Source organism: Chionomys nivalis, chromosome 22 (genome assembly GCF_950005125.1).
Source record: "Chionomys nivalis chromosome 22, mChiNiv1.1, whole genome shotgun sequence".
In the NCBI taxonomy this organism is placed as follows: domain Eukaryota; kingdom Metazoa; phylum Chordata; class Mammalia; order Rodentia; family Cricetidae; genus Chionomys; species Chionomys nivalis.
In genome coordinates this window covers 20354171-20370560 of record NC_080107.1, presented here as the reverse complement: position 1 = coordinate 20370560, position 16390 = coordinate 20354171, and the positions used below count along the sequence as shown (strand labels likewise).

At 46.3% G+C, this 16390-nt stretch overlaps 1 protein-coding gene across 10 annotated transcripts in view; it reads right to left on the bottom strand.

Annotated features, from left to right (window-relative positions):
* Rbms1 (RNA binding motif single stranded interacting protein 1) overlaps positions 1–16390 on the bottom strand; it is a 232573-nt gene that overhangs the window by 116258 nt on the left and 99925 nt on the right. For 2 of the 10 annotated variants that reach the window (XM_057755069.1, XM_057755073.1), the window contains exon 1: positions 14871–15240. The exons of 6 other annotated variants lie outside the window; for them this stretch is intronic. In XM_057755069.1, coding sequence (XP_057611052.1) covers positions 14871–14939 — 69 coding nt within the window. In that variant the 5' untranslated portion in view covers positions 14940–15240. Of the gene's footprint in view, positions 1–14870; positions 15242–16390 lie in introns of those variants that run through there. 2 more of the 10 variants (XM_057755071.1, XM_057755076.1) reach the window with 2 other exon arrangements.

Here is a 16390-nt window from a genome sequence, read left to right as displayed (position 1 = left end):
GTGCAGACACGTGTGTCACTAACAGCAAGTTTAAAGGCGAACATCGGCATTTCCCTCCCTCCAGGTAGCCTTCTGGGTTTTACCACAACTTTCTCTCCAATTCAGAATTGTGGCCAAATCTTTAAAATTTAAAAGAAAATGACTAAAAGGTAGGGCTGGGGAGATGGCTCAGTTGGTAAAGTGTTACAGAAACATGAGGACTGAGTTCACATCCTAACACCTATACTCACAAATAGAGAGGAGAGAGAGACAGAGAAGACGACAGGCAGGCAGGCAAGGCTAGAAGGACAGAGTGAGGAAGATGGGAAGACACAGACAGTCTGGCCAAACCCGTGAACTCCAAGTTCACAAGGGACCTGTCTCAAAGATAAGGTAGAGGGTGATAGAGTAAGATACCTGACATCTATTTTTGACCTCCATATGCATTCATGTGCGTGTGTGTGCACACACACAGACGGGCGGACAGACAGAGGCAGACAGACAGAAAGTCACTATAGCGCTGATGACATAAACACGAGAATGCCTCCCCATATATAACCAAACTTATCTAAGATTGAACTCAAAGTGAAAACCAAGCAATGAATCAAACCCAACTTCACATGGTTTCACTTGGTGTGCACCTTACACAGACTATGTTGGGTTCACTTAGTGTACGCCTTACACAGACTCTGTTGGATTCACTTGTGTACACCTTACACAGACTATTTAACAGATATCATCATCGTTTGCTTTGGCTTATGCGCTTTCTTTTCCTTTTGCACACCTTTTGGTAGCAGAGCTCACGAACAAAGAAGGAACTACCAATGAGGAGTAAGCCAACTATGCTGTGCGGACCGAGCACAGCCCACACTGGCTTTTGTACTTAGTTTTTACAACAGCCATCCCTGTATCATCCACAGCTGCTTCCAAGTTGCAAACTTGGTCCTAACTATGGCAGAGACTTGGAGAAACAAAGCCTGAACAACTGTCAGCGCAGCACTAGGTAAGCCATGAAAGACACCAACAACACCATAGCACACCTCCAGCAATTATTACCCTCGATCACCAAGAATCCCAGTTCCTCTGGGTCCTGTTTCCAATCCTACTTCTTATATCTGACCAGGTAACAATGAGAAGGGACTTTTCAGAATCTGAAATACTTTCTCCCTTGAACTTCCCTCAACACTTTCCAGTTTTTCCACATCACTCTCATGTTGTTTTGAGACCGAGAGTCTTGGTAGGCGTCTAGGGTTGCCTAGAACTCAGACTCCTACTGCATCTGATTCTCTAGAGCTAGAGTCACAGGTGTAAGCTACCAATACTTGGCTTTCTACCTCGTCTCCTTAGAGCAGTCAACTGTAAGTGCTAACACGCCACACATGAGCAGCTTGTGTCTGTAGTATCTCAGTGACAGTCAGGCGAGTGGCTACTCAGGACACACGGCGGGCATCCCTGATGGGCTCTTGACACTGCGGGATTGCGAAGCCTCAGCTGTGGTCTCCTTCACACAGGAACTTGCACCTAGAAACCACAGAGCAAACCCTGCATGCTAGAGTAAGGGAGGCAGGAAGAGGCTAACATGCAAATTTGCCTACCCACAGCCAATTATATGGAAAAGACAAAACTAATTTGGAGAACAAAAGAGTATTCATTAATAATTTGTGTGTGGGTTTTCCAGATCACTGGTACTTTACACTGGGTTGATTTCCCAAGTCACAGTTATCCTTATTTGATAGAGGCCTGAAAAAGTCAGAAAAGAGGTGGGGAAACCGGCTTTTAGAGAGAAGAAATTAAAAGAGAGACAAAAAAATAGAAATGAATGATTATTCAACACAGCACTGCCAACGGCCTACTCAGGTCAGAGAATGGCTTTCAAACACACAACGAATTCTGAAGCTCCATCAATCATTTTTTTTAAAAGGCAGACACCGTACTAATTATTCGTTAGGAGAATCTTGGTGCAAGAGTGTGGCACGTTTGGAAAGGTGAAAATGGTAACGGCAGGCCAGGGCAGGATCCAAAAGCTGAGCTTTTCAAACTGGGAGACCGGAGCATGACTGCATAGCTTTGGATGTCAGTTCCTATGAAGGAAATGGAAATCGGCAGCCAGTCGGATAGTCTCTTCTGCCCCTTCCAACATCACATGTTCCTTGAAAGTCACCGTTGCTCAAACTGTTTCTCAACATATTGTTAATAATGCAGGGTTAAGGAATTCCACGATCAAACAATTCCAGAAAATGAATGAAATACATACATTTGGACAAATGCCTTCACTGCAGAACTTCAAAAACGTCTCTGAAATTTTAAACTGTTACTCTCCTAGGCAGTACTACGCAGCACGTGATATCGCCAACTTTCTTTGATCACTGAATACTCTAATTCCTGGAAGATTTTCAACGTTTAATAGAATCTGAGAATCACAGCGAGCACAACTGGGAAACAGCTCTAAACAACAAACTTCAGGAATCAAACTTAGAACCAGATACCAAGAGAAGCAAGACGTTTAACAGTGGGGGCGTCCATGCAAGACCCTTAAGCTTCGCGGGATTGGTTACAAGTCTGGGCAGTCCCAGCAGGATAGGCACACCAACTGTGCAAGCTTTCCCCGGTGAGAGCTGAAAGGCTGTTTCAGGTGCTGCTCACCACATTCCCAGCTCATGACTGGAATGATGACACTCTTCTCCAGCTATTACAATCACACAATTTCCCTGACCCACACTCTTAGGTAAACGGACTTGTGAGGGAACACTTCAAGGGAGGCAGAGACAAGTGAGGGCAGCTGTGTCAGATGTCACACGTGACTCCATCTTCCATCTCAAAAAATGTCAAGCAGCCACGATCCCAATTTTCGGGGGGCTGAGAAAAGACCTAGAAAACACAAGGAATGTGCTCGCGACCATAAATCTAACGAATCAGTTGAAATCCACACCTGTTTCCACATTTTGTCTTTCAAAGTAATTTGTGATGCTTTCAGTGTCGGTGAAATTTTCTAAGTGAAGTTTACCTTGTAGGTCAGGCAGGGGGGAAGGGGAAAGAAAAACCAACCAAACCACAGTATTCAGTTTGTGGTTCACAGCTGGTTGACATCTCCATGAAACAAGAATCGATGTAGGGTATGGAGGTAGAGTCTTCTAATCTCTAAATTTGGAAGGATGGGAGAGGAAAATTATGATCCCAAAGGCCAGCCTGGGCTATAAAGGGAGATCCTGTTTCATTTTTAAAAAAAAACTTTAATACAACTCATTTATAAAAGCTTAAAACAAGTGACAGGTGGTGGCGCATGTCTTTAATCCTAGCCCTCGGGAGGCAGAGACAGGTGGATCTCTGTGAGATCAAGGCCAGTTTGGCCTATAAGAGCTAGTTCTAGGACAGGCTCCAAAACTACACAGGGCAACCCTGTCTTGAAAAACCAAGAAGAAAATAAATAAGTAAAAGCTTCTAACAAAAGTTGCAGGGTGGCATAATTATGCGAGCATTGGGGAGCACTTCTTAATAGTAATGGGCACCCAAGTCCTTGCCCCACACAAGGAAGACAGTCACTAGCCTTACATTTATCTACCCCCAAAATGCCACAAGGTAAGGTCATGGTTTCTACCCTCATTCCCAAACTGTAGTCAAGGGTGACAGTCTTATAATTACTCCACTTTCAGGATTTTGACCCTGCATATTTACCAGGGCAGGCCCCATTCCTAGGAGTCAACATAAAAGGGACTCCGGCTTCATCTTTTTTTAAAATGTGTACCTTTTGTTTTGTTTTAGTATTGTCTTATTTTCTTCCTTTTAAGACATTTTAATTTTAGGTTTTTTTTGAGTGAGAGTAAGAAAAAGAATATGAAGTTGGGTGGGCAAGATGTAGGAGGAACTGGGCGGGGGGGGGAGAATATGGTCAAACTATGTCGTAGTTTTAAAAAAAACCTGACCGTGAAATAACAAAGCTTTTTTTTTTAAAACAAAATCCCCTCATTCTCCAGACTTTTCTTGTGTCTGAAGAAAAAGGCCACACTCCTAATCCCGAACATGCACAGCCTCTTCAGCATTCCTAACAAAGCTCTCAACTTTTAGATAGTTCCCCCTGGACCGATGACAAACACCGCACAGACCCATTCTCCAGAACCCACCCTGGTTTATTACTGAAGAAAAGATCAGAATACCCCACTGACATAGGCTGCCCAGCTCTCACCACTGCTACCTCACCCCATTTCAGTGTTCACCAACTCCCCAAGAACTCCAAATGCTCCCGTCAGACTCCTGGAGACAGCCGCCCCTCTCAAGCTTCAGTCTTGTCTCTCCGTTGAGAAGACCTAACACCCCTCTGTTTTCTCCCTCAGTGGCTCTGTCTCACACCTAACCCAAGCCTGTCACTGACAATCTGACATCCAGTTCCTGTAGGGCTAACTTACCTTAGTCTTTCTTTAAAGAAAGCCTACTTCCACGGCTCTTCCAAGTGTCTTGGACGCAGATTTTAAAACAGACTTCTGCAGGCTGTCACTCTTAACTGGGAGGGACTCCTTTCCTTTTTCTCTTTTTTTTCTTTTTTGGTGCCTGACTTTCCAAAGACACACCCTCCTCACTCATCTATTCTTTAAACCTTCTGGAATGTGCTTCCTCCTGCTCCCCCCTTCCTGCCCCATCGCACACATAAGGCTCTGTGGAAACTTCAGATCCACAGACACTCAACAGGACCTCCCGACAGACAATTCTAACTGCCTTTCACCAGTCTTTGTCTTCCATGACCTCTGGGCATCATTTACTGGAGCCAACAAGCTCTCCTTGAAAGGGCTTCTCAGTCTCTGCCTTCTCTAGGAGTCCTGGTATTTCTGTCACCTACCGCGTCAAAGGCAGAGCTGCTCCTTCCTGGTTAGAACTCACCTCCCCAAGGTCTGACTTAATTTCTTTTTTTGACACCCCGCTCCCTGGAGTGTGTTCATGTACTCCCAGCGCTCCTCTCCCCAGGCTCCACTTCTAGACTGTTACTGCCTTCTGAACAAACTTGGGATCATCAGAGGGGAGAATAACAAGCAACTGATGGAGCTAAGTTAAAATGGTCAGGGCAAACTCATTGCCTTTCCATAGAAACTTCTTCCTTATGTGGCAATGAATCTGCTAGCCCTTTCTTGTGACCTGTACGTCTGTCATATTCCTGTTGAACTGGGAGATGTTTTAACCTGTGGCACCTGTCTTGTTTTTTTTTTTTGTTTTTGTTTTTGTTTTTTTTTTTTCCGAGACAGGATTTCTGTGTCACCCTGGCTGTCCTGGAGCTCACTCGGTAGACCAGGCTGGCCTTGAACTCAAAAGAGATCCACCTGCCTCTGCCTCCCAAGGGCTGGGATTAAAGGCGTGCCCCCCCACACCATCTGTGTTTTTTTTTTTTTTATTTCATAGATGTAATAACTCCACAGTTTTAGGTGGTCTAGATGACCAAAACAAATAAACACCAAACAAAAACACATTTGAGGCCTCTGAGATGGCCTAGTGGGTGCTTGCTGCCATATCTGGTTTCTTGAGTTTGATCCCTGGCATCCACATGGTAAAAGGAGAACTCTGAATGTCAGGATGATCATGGGGAAAAAAAAAATCTATGTACCCATGCGAGTGAGCCAAGTCCACCCTGACTTGAAGGCAACTCCCAAGAAAGCAACATAATGTACACAGCCCACTGTGTTTCTCTCCTGGAAGTATAATGACCCATTAAAACTGAACACTTCCCTTCAAAGAAACTGCTGTGAACTCCACAGGACACTTGGCATTCCTGGTGTCTGGACAGAATGCCAGCAGTAAAATTTAGCAATCCTACTCCTCCTTATTATAACATCTTAAAAATGTAGAAAATCTCTGTAACAGAAAGTCCAGGCTCTCCCATCACCGAGCCCAGTGTTAGGCAAACAAGCTACCGTAGTTTTTCACCTTCTAACCCAAGACTAAAACAGAGGACTTCCTTTTCTTGAAACCCTTTCCTCTCTCAAGCAGTATGGCAAGGGCCACTCTGGCCCACTGCCACCAGTTCATGTGGCATCTCTATTTTGATGGCAACACCTTCAAAGCTCAGGCTCTGCTCTCATCTCCTTTGGCAAGCGTGGTCTCATGGCTCTCTGCCCTTCAACCTCTGCCCTGCATCCTGCTAACCTCAACCACTCACTGGTCCCCCAGTGAAACCCACCTTCCCCACCTTCAAAGCCTCTCTTGTAATTCAGCATCCACTTGAAAAGAAGCGCGTGCACAATGATGCAGCCGACATCCATCTCCTAAGAAACACGGGCGGGTGCTAGAGCCAGTTTTCACATCAGCCACAGAAGCCTCCGGAGGGAACAGCCAATAAACGCAACAGTTTGGGGCCTGTGCAAGGGAATGGTCTCTCCTCCTATGAAAAAACCCTGAACTGCTTTCCTATGGTTCCTCACCATCCCTTAGCTGTTTCAACAGGCAGGACACTCAGCTTCCGGGTGCTTCTCACTAGCCTGACTGGCTCCTTACTTCCTTAGGACGTGTGAGTACTCAGAAAACTTTAAACTTATCCTACACACTCAGTAACCAACACGACATTGCTGAGCTGCAGCTAAACTTTCCCTAAACCGAAAAAAAAGAACTCTGCTTGAGTTGGTGGAGAGTTTGACCAGTAAGATTGACAGGAAGAAACAGATGCAAGTACCCTGCAGACCACGGGAATAGGAATGCTTAGGCTGACCGTAGCGAGAGGTCTTGATCCAGAATGATGTGCTCCTTTCTCTCATTTTTGTTTTGTTTTGGTTTGGGTTTCAAGACCGGTTTCTTTATGTAGCTTTAGCTATCCTAGAACTAGTTTTGTAGAGCATGCTGGCGGTCTTCAAACTCACAGAGATCCACCTGCCTCTGCTTCCCAGGTGCTGGAATTTAAAGGCATACACCACGACCACTCAGTCAAAATGTTTTATAACTTGTTTCCCCAAAGAAGGGAAAAGAACACAGGACCTAAGTGCTAGATGATGGGAATGAAATGAACGGGAGCAGGGAGGAGGACAGAATTTAAATTAATGGGAAATAACGAAGCTACTACATATTGCTCCCAACCTACACAGCACCAAATTTACACACCCTGCAGAGCTGACCTATGGATGGGCATGGATGAGCAAGATGAAAAACTGGCACAGTGACACCATGCCTGTTTCTTACCCTCTTCCTTAACCCCTGGCCCTTTATTCGTCCTCTTCTGCTCCTCAAACCTTGGAGTCTCTGCAGCACATACCAGCAACGTCCCCTAGCCACTCCAAGTCCCCTGGGTTGCATACTGAGAATTGCTTCTACGGTGCTGTGTTTGTCTTCGCTTGCTTACAGAAATCCTCCGGGCGCTTTGTTATACATTAAACACACCTCTTGGAAGTCACACCTCCCACCAAACTGCACTTTGAAAAAGCTGTAAAGGCAGTTTTCGACGAAGACAATCATGACTAGTCAAAATAAATTATAACCAGAGGAGAACGTGCCAGAAGCTGAACCACCTGGGGTTGCCGTGTGTGTAAGGCAGCAACGAAAACGCGTGTGGGTATTTAATCTGTCCACAAAACTGCTGTACTTATCCGCAATGTTAAGTCAGAGAAAATGGTCAGCTGAAATACTTTCTCAACCCTTACAACAGCTATCCTTCAAAGTATCCATGCTGGTTCGTTTTGTCAATTTGATACAAACTAACTATAGTCTTCTGGGAGAAGGGGCCTCTGTTGAGGAACTGCCTCCTTAAGATTGGCTGGTGGACAAGCCTGTGGGCCATTTTCTTGATTGGCAGGGATGTAGGAGGCCCCAGTCCACTGTACATAGTGTCACCCTGGGCAGGGGTGAGAAGCAAGCTGAGTAAAGCACTGGGAGCAAGCCAGTAAGCAGTGCTCCTCCATGGTCTCCGGTTCATTCCTGCCTCTGGCTTCCTAGTTTGAGGTCAACCCAGACGTCCCTGACTGATGGACAGGGATGTGGAAGTGTAAGCCAAATAAAAATGCTCCACTCCTGGCCCCAAACTGCTTCTAGGCATGGTGTTTAAGACAGCAACAGAAGCGCAACTACAATAGTGACCTAGAATATGAAATGTCACATATTTGGCTGCATGTCGCCCACACTAGCTCATGGAACTAAATTACTGGCTTAAAATTTTTTGTGTGTGTTTGTTTTCTTTTTTTTTTTTTTTTTTTTTTGAAAGAGCTTAGGTCATCTGTTCAAGATGGGAAGATCTAATGTTCTTAAATGTAAAAAAGTATCAAAGATAAATTATTTCCAAAAGGGTGGCATAGGGTTTTTTTTTTTTTAAGGTAAAGAATCAGAAATAACAAGAAAGATTTTTTACCTTAAAGCTAGGACCCAAGAAGAGAAACAAGCAGACACACACACACAGATTGTGCATGCACACATGCACATATGTTTCTCATGTATACATGAGAAACAAGCACAGCTGTATATGTATGAGAAAGCAGTGATGTGGGGGGGGGTCCGTTTTTATGATAAACTCTTGCTTTGCTGTCCAGTCTGACCTTGAGTATCCTCCCACCTGGGTCTCCACAGTAGCTGGGACTACAGGTATGCACCCTGGAGGCGAGCCCTATGCTAGTCTTTAACATTCTCAACATGAAAGAATTCTTTAGTATTTCACCACAATTTTGAGAGACTTTTTTTTTTGGTTTTTCGAGACAGGGTTTTTCTGTGGTATTGGAGCCTGTCCTGGAACTAGCTCTTGTAGACCAGGCTGGTCTCGAACTCACAGAGATCCGCCTGCCTCTGCCTCCCAAGTGCTGGGATTAAAGGCGTGTGCCACCACCGCCCGGCTAAGAGTTTTCATTTTCAAAAAAAATTGATAACCCAAGAGCTTTGTACTTGTATTCTAAGTGGCAAGAGTTAAGAAAAGTTTGAAAAAATAAAACAAAATGAAGAGCCAAGAGAAGAACCCAGTCATGATCTACAACAGAAGCAGCAATGAGCATTTTAGAACACTTCCTCCTGGTTCAGTTTTACTTTGTTTACTATTTATTTACAGAGACAAGGTCTCACTAAATAGCCCAGGCTAGCCTCAAACTTGGAATCCTCCTGCTTTAGTCTCCTGAGTGCTCTGATTATAACCATCACACTCAGTCCCAGTATTTTAAAGTTAAGTTTTTTAAAATTGCATTGAGTATGCAATTAAGAAACACAAAGTAACGCCCCCTACTTTGCATTTCACTGTTTTGAAATTCCCTGTGCTTACAGTGGGGTCCACATAGATTTATCTCATTTATTTCTCCGGGTCACAGGAATCTGAATAAAGGTCTCATTTATTCTCACTGTCACTTACAAACTGTTAAATACCAACAGGTTCATTGATTCCTTAGCTTAACCCAGAATTCTGTTTCCCTATTTATTTATTTATTAACCTTATCCTAAGTCCAGGAAACCGTATTCTCATTGTCTACCATGTATCCATCCTATTTTAAACTCCGGGAGGCTTTAGAATGCAGCTGAGCCAAGCACTCTGAACAAATGCAAGTTGAGAAACAAACACCCTCCAAACACCTACAGACACCCAAAGACAAAACGAAACAATGTTTCTGCTTCTGAGTGAGGTAAAGATGCCATCTTTGAAAAATCAAACGCACAAACGCAGCAGAGGATGGACTCTGGGAAACTAAGCCTGCTTGCGCTGATGATCAAATCTGCCAGTTTTTAAAGCAAATTTGAGAATGGCTAAGGATGATCCGTGGGTTTTGCTTTCTGCTTTCAAATACCTGCATAAAGTAAAAACTAGAGATGGGAGGGCTTAGTTCTCCAGACGTAAACGGCACCAAATAAATAAATAAATACAGGAGGAACTGTTTAAAGGCAAAGATCTACCTTTCTGCTAAGTACTTCTTCTTTAAAAATGTGGTTGAGAACTCTAAGTGCTTATACCCTCCTCTGTGGCTGCCCACAGCCTTAAACACAGTCCCTTCTAAAGAGACTGTAAACAGGGTCCATTCTTTAGAGACCATGTCAAGGTCTCGTAGGACCTCACAGTGTCTCCAGGGACCCCTTGCTGCTGCCTGCTCTGCGGGGACATTAATAATAATCACACCTTAGGAGGACTTAACAACCACCACCTTGTGAGTGCGCGCAATTATCTTTACTCAGCAGAACCTCAGGTCAGGGAAGTGAAAAGACCTGGGAAAGGCAGAGCCAGAGCTCGAGCCAAGATGTTGCAGTGCAGGAGGAAGCTGCGGACCACAGAGGCTGAAGAAGGTGAAGGGTGAGATCTGCGTTTTCATCGGGCCTTAAGGGATGTGCTAAGAGGCAAAAAACAAAAAACAAACAAACAAACAAAAAAAAACTTTTTTAATGGAAAAACGAGAACAGGATGTTTTATAATCATGTTTTATAACTAGTTTTACAAAAGTGAATTGGGCTCCCCAAGATAGAATTGCTGGATTTAGCAAATAAAAACACGCAGCAAAACAAATTTGAGACACTTAGACTTTGAAAAAAAAAAGTTATCTGAGATCCTAATTTTACTCAACATCCAATATGCTAGCTGACAACCCTGGAGCAAAGGCCTTTTTGGAACAAACAAAAACCACCAATAAATTACAGTGCCTCAATTCCCCAGTTAAATGGAGACACCCTGTGCACTACATGTCTTTCAGAAGCTAAGTAAAGGGAAGTGCAGAAGGCTCTCAGCTGCTCTTGACAGGGCATCTTCCTTTTTTTTCCTAGTAGCAGACACAGCCCTTGACCCTAAAGACCTGGCTTTCGCTAACCAGGCCATTTAATTTCACTGCCCATTTGATTTCCAGTGCCTTCTCCATTTTGTATGGGAATGGTGGGGATTAAACTTCACTGAGGTGAAGGGAGGAAATGACACACACGCCTCCAGTATTTCCTGCTCCATGAGAATGGCAGAAACATTAGCCACAGGAATCTGGATCCCCCTCCCACAAAGAAACAGATCAAAAATGCAATCATTTTAACAGTTTATGGCGCGGGTTCATGACAGCTGTCTGTCCGTCCGTCCATCTCATGAAGGAAGGGGGAAAAGGAAATCCAGAAATGTGTCCAGAACATAACATGAACTACAGAAAACAGAGTGAGATGCCAACAGGCACACCTCCCAGGAACGGTGTGCAGCCATGGAGGGGTCCACCCTTGACAAAAGCCTGTGAGTGGACACCTGAAACCCATCACTCTGGATGACAGAGACTAGCGTGATCACAGAGACTACTGAATCACAAACACAGAGAGAATACAATATAAAAAGAGGCTGAACTTTATTCACACGTACCAAACTAACCTCCCATCTCCGCCTCAATGTTTGCCTTTGTGTAACAAAAACATGTTGGGATTGGCTTAGGCACTAGTCACTGAAATATCTTCCACATGCAACTTCAAGTCTACAAACTTCACGAAACACGATCTACTGAGCACAAATTGCCGTGCACGGAAACTGGCGAGGAGTGATCAACAGCTTTCTATGTCATCTCCTAAACGAGGCCAAACACTGAATCACGGTGGAATTCCTCACGTGCAACTACACCCAGTTAATCTTTAAGAAAGCAGCAAACTGTGTAAATCTACTTAAACCGGGGTGATAAGCACTTCACTCGCCAAAAGCGAGTTTACTGAGGAACTCCTCTTAGATGGCAAGCTGGGCTCACTGGTGAGAGAGACAGACAGACGCGCTGAAATTCTTCACCTACTTCCAGAACCCTCTGACAAACCACCAGGGCAACACACTCAGCCAGAAACGCTTTGCTACATGTCATGATCTGCAAAACTAATACGGGATGACGTCACCGAGTCAGCTATCCCAAGAAGGAACTTCACGAAGGAAGCCAGGAAACATGACAAAAAAACAAACAACAACAACAAAAAAAAAACCTCAAGATACATAACCTGAAATAAAACTGGAAATACCCACTTTCAGTTTGTAAAGACTTTTCATGTATGAAGCACTTTCTTTTCCTTTCAGGTCACAGCGAGATATATTTTCACAATTGCAAAAGTCCTGATCGATGGTTTCATTTCCGTTGAGGGATGCTGGCTGCACATTACCAGACTGTATCTACTTAAGGAGTATCATGTCTACAAGTCACAACCTCTAGTGATAGTACGAGTCCATGTCGTCAGAGGCTTAAACTACTTTTATCTAGGCACTGACTAACAGGTAGCCCCGCGAGCACTCACACGCCTAGGCTGCTGGCCTGAGCCTGGCAGGTGGATGTACCCACGGGCCTGTGATGCAGGAAAATCCTGTTTATCCCAGGTGCCCTGGCTCCAGCACCTGGGGAGAGAAGGATGAGCAAGGCCCACCTCTGCTTCCACTGAAAGTGGGTGACTCCTACATATGTAAAATGCAGAATGGACTAACCATGGTTCAGCAGGGCAAACCTCAGACATCGATGCTCACACCAAACACCATGAACTCATCAAGCGCTGTCACACCCTTCCCTTCTGTGCCACAGCCCACGCCCACACACAGACGAGGGTGGGGAGGGGACGAGGGAGCCATGGGGACTGACACCAAGAAACTTTGCATGGGTGTTCCCGGGGATGAGCTGAACATGGCAGAAGGCATGTAGTGTGAGGTCTTAAAGCCAACTGGCTGGAATTGAAGTCCCGGCTCTGCACACTGGGTGGTGCGGACTCTGGGCAAGTTATTTAATCCCCACTATAAAGTGGAGACTAACATGACCTGCCTCACAGGGCTGCTACTAGTGTGGTGAAATCTGTTAATCCACAGAAAGCATTAAAATACCAGGAAGCAGATAGTGAGCTTCTCCTACTAGAGTGATTCTGACTTGAACATGTTCCAAAGGTGATTTAAGTATCCCTTACACTCCTGTTTTACTCCTCAAGGAAGTTATCTGAAATCAGCTCTCACAGCTGATTATGTATTCCTAGATTAAAATCAACCCGCATTATAAGCCTTAAAATGGCCAGTTCTGTCACCAAACTGAAAGCAGTATAAACTAAAAGGTGCCAGCTTAACATCACAGAATATTAGTGTGTGTGTGTGTGTGTGTGTGTGTGTGTGTATATATATATATATATATATATATATATATATATATGATTCATTAGCTTTCCCATTCAGGCTAAGCCAGGATGAGATCATGAAGTCACTCAGGGTAACCCAGGTCCCTGCTGGAAGTGTGCTTTGCCAGTGAATGGCAAAATACTAACAAAAGAGACCTTTGACTCAAATACCACTGGTACCCGGGGTCTTGTGTCTGTATAATGCCTGCACATTCATTTCTTTCTTTGCCTATAGAAAAAAAAAAGAAAGTCTGTTTGTTTTTTCTGATTCAGTCAAAGCCCTTTCGTCTTTGAATCTAAGGAGAGTCCTGAAAAGACTGCATCTTATCAGCCAGCTCCAGCCAGCAGGCTGTCCCCCTCCACACACAAGCCGCCAGCCTCTCTCAGCAAAAGGCCTCCCCCTCAGAGCCTTTTCCCATTTCAGAGCTAACACCCTGCTGGGTTTTGACAACAAATAAATGAACAGACAAGGCCCTAACATAATTAGCCCTCTTTTCAGGTAGAGAGAGGTGGTGGGGGAGGAGGGGCTGCGAGAAGACTTCCTGTAAATTGGCTTGGCTTCTGAAGCTGATGCTAGGATAGAGCATCTGCGGGCACTTATTTTAAATAAAGCCACCTGAAGTGAGTTTGGGAGATGCCTGTTTGTGAACCCTGACAATCTGGGCACTGATGTCAGCTAAGGCATCAGTGCAGATTTTAATTTTGTCATCCAGGTGAAAGTGACTGTGACTTGGACATGGCGGGCATGAAAATCAGGGACATTTACCTCTTTTAAAGAGAAATTAAATAACAAAGAGTCAAAGAGAAGAAAATAGAAAATGATACTTTTTGACAACGTGGAAACATTTCAGGTGGACTGATGGTGGGACAGAGTTTTTTTGTTTGTTTGTTTTGTTTAAAAAAGCAATTTAGACAGTGGGAGAAATAATCCTGTGAAGAGCCACAAGACAGTCACCAGGCATCAAGGCCACACATCTGGATCTTAATGGAACCACAGTTTTCAGGGAGGGATACGGTTTGCTGGTATCATTACTGGGATAACTTAATTGATCTGTCTCTGAGGCTGAGGATGTAGACTAGAGATTTATTATGGAGGGAAAAGATCCACAATACTGTTCAGGTTTTTTTCCCCCAACAAGCATTCTGCCACTGACCTCTAAATGAGTTTAACCTTTTCTAAACAGACCTACACATTTTTAACATAATTTAGAGCTAGGTTTTGTTTTTGCTGCTGCTGAGGCTGTGGGATTTATCACAACATGGCTTCAGTAACCTCCTTTCAAAAACAAAGATGAAAAACAAAAGATCGAAACTAAAACCTGCCGGCTGCACTCCTTTTCCAGGCAGGGGATTCGGATCTAACCTTTTAAGAGCCTTTGGCGTTCAATCTGTTAGAAAAATGTATGGAACAAAATTAGAATAGGAAAAGGCGTGTGTATGACTCAGACGTATCCCAGTATCTCTGTCACAGGATTTCCCTGTGTTTCTAAAAACCCTGAGAAAGTGACAGAAGTTCCTGTTTTTTTCTTCTTCTTCTTCTTCTCTTTCTTTTTAAAAAAATAAGAAGGGGGCGCGCGCGAATACACACACACACACACACCACACATACACACGTCTTCCGGGTTCCCTATGAATCAGACAGGTTTCTTGGAGGTCCCCAGCGCAATGCCCAACGGTGTCCCCCGACTTATGCCGGGCTCCTCTGCACACAAAGGTCTCCAGGAAAATCCCAAACTTGTTGCAGGCCGGCGGAGCTCCTGGCCGCGCGCCCGTCCGTCCCACCTCTCGGCCCGTCCCGGTCCCGGTCCCCTGGGCATCTCCCCGCCCGCCGCCTTCTTCCGAGACACGGTCACCGCCCCGCGCGATCGCCGCAGGCCCGGGGAGCGCGGCAGCCTCACCTGCTTGCGGTAGGGCGTCCTGCAGCCGCCGGCGGCGCCGGGGTGGCCGCTGCCGCTGGGGAAGATCATCGCGGGCGCGGGGCGCTGGGGAAAGGCGGGCCGCGGCGCTCCGGGGAACTCCCTCTTGGCTGTCCGGGCCGGCGGAGGCAGCGGCGGCGGCGGCGGCCGGGGACTGGCTCGCGGCTCCCGCCCTAAAAGTGCGGCGCGGCGGCGCGCGCGGCCGGCGACTCTCGAGCAGCTCCGGGGGCCGCCGCCCTGCGTGCCATGGACCGGAGTTCGCGCGCGGTGCCGGCGGCAGCGGACGAGCAGCGCCGCCGCGTCCCCACCTCCCGCCGCCTCAACCACCGCCCCGAGAGCGCGCCGACCGGGGGCGGGGAAGCGGCCGCGCACCGCCTAGTGCCGCGCCCAGCCCTCCCGCGCCTCCCGCCCGCCCGCCGGCTCGCCTGCTCGCCGGCCGCGCCCGCTCTCCCGGCCTCGGCCCCCGCGCACGGCCTCCCCGGCTGGGGCGGTAACCCGGACTGCGCGGCGCCCCCATCCCGCGCAATGGTTGGGTCTGGCGCCCCGCGGGCCGCACATTCCTGGGAGCAGCCACCCCAGGCCCTTCCTTTGGCGACGCGTAGCCGAGGCTTCGCGCCCCACTTGGTGGCCCCTTTTAAGGGCATCGCTTCGGGAACCGCCGAAACACCTGGATAGGAAGCCAACTGGCCGCCTTTTCTTTCATCTTCCGCATGAGCCCCTATTCCCGAAAAGGCGCGGATAATTACTCCCACTTCCCGGTACAAAATCAGCCTTCCAACACACCTCTTCGTCCCCCAATTCGCATACTACACTTTTGTAGAGCAAACGGGTTTTTCTCTCCGGTCCCTCACCCAGAGACGCCCAGGAAAGTTTTCAATTTCATTCTTGTGCCACAGAGGAAGAGTTTTCCTTCAAAAGGACAGTATCAAAAAGGCAGTGAAAATCATACAAGCCATCTGAGTGGAAGATGTGTCCTTCCTGAAAACGATATTAATTGGAACAGGAATGTGCCCTCAACTTAGTTATTAAATACGACAGGGCAAGAAAGGGACAAAGCCAGGAGTAATTTCCTTTGTTCCCAGGTTGAAAAAAAAAATAAAAACTGCTTCTCCCGCGGCTCTTTTCAGTCACCCCTCGGGATGTATCAGGCTTTGAACCTGTGTGATATAGAAACCTCAAAAGCGAGTGGTCATGACATGCATGCCATTTCTGGGTAGGGTACTATGACTGATTGCAGTCTTTAAATTGGCGGACTCCCTAGCGAGTATTCCAGTATTCCGGGATTACAGCCGTGGCAAGCGCGCGCGCACGCACGCACACACACACACACACACACACACACACACACACACACACACACACAGAGGTCTTCTTTGGCTTCTAACATCTTCCTGGAAAGGCCCATCTGCTATGATAATGAAAAACCCCAGCTTGTCTAACAAGTGAAGGGACTCAACTTCTGGCTGTCACCATGGAAGCGGTGAACGAAAGCTTTCTAGCAA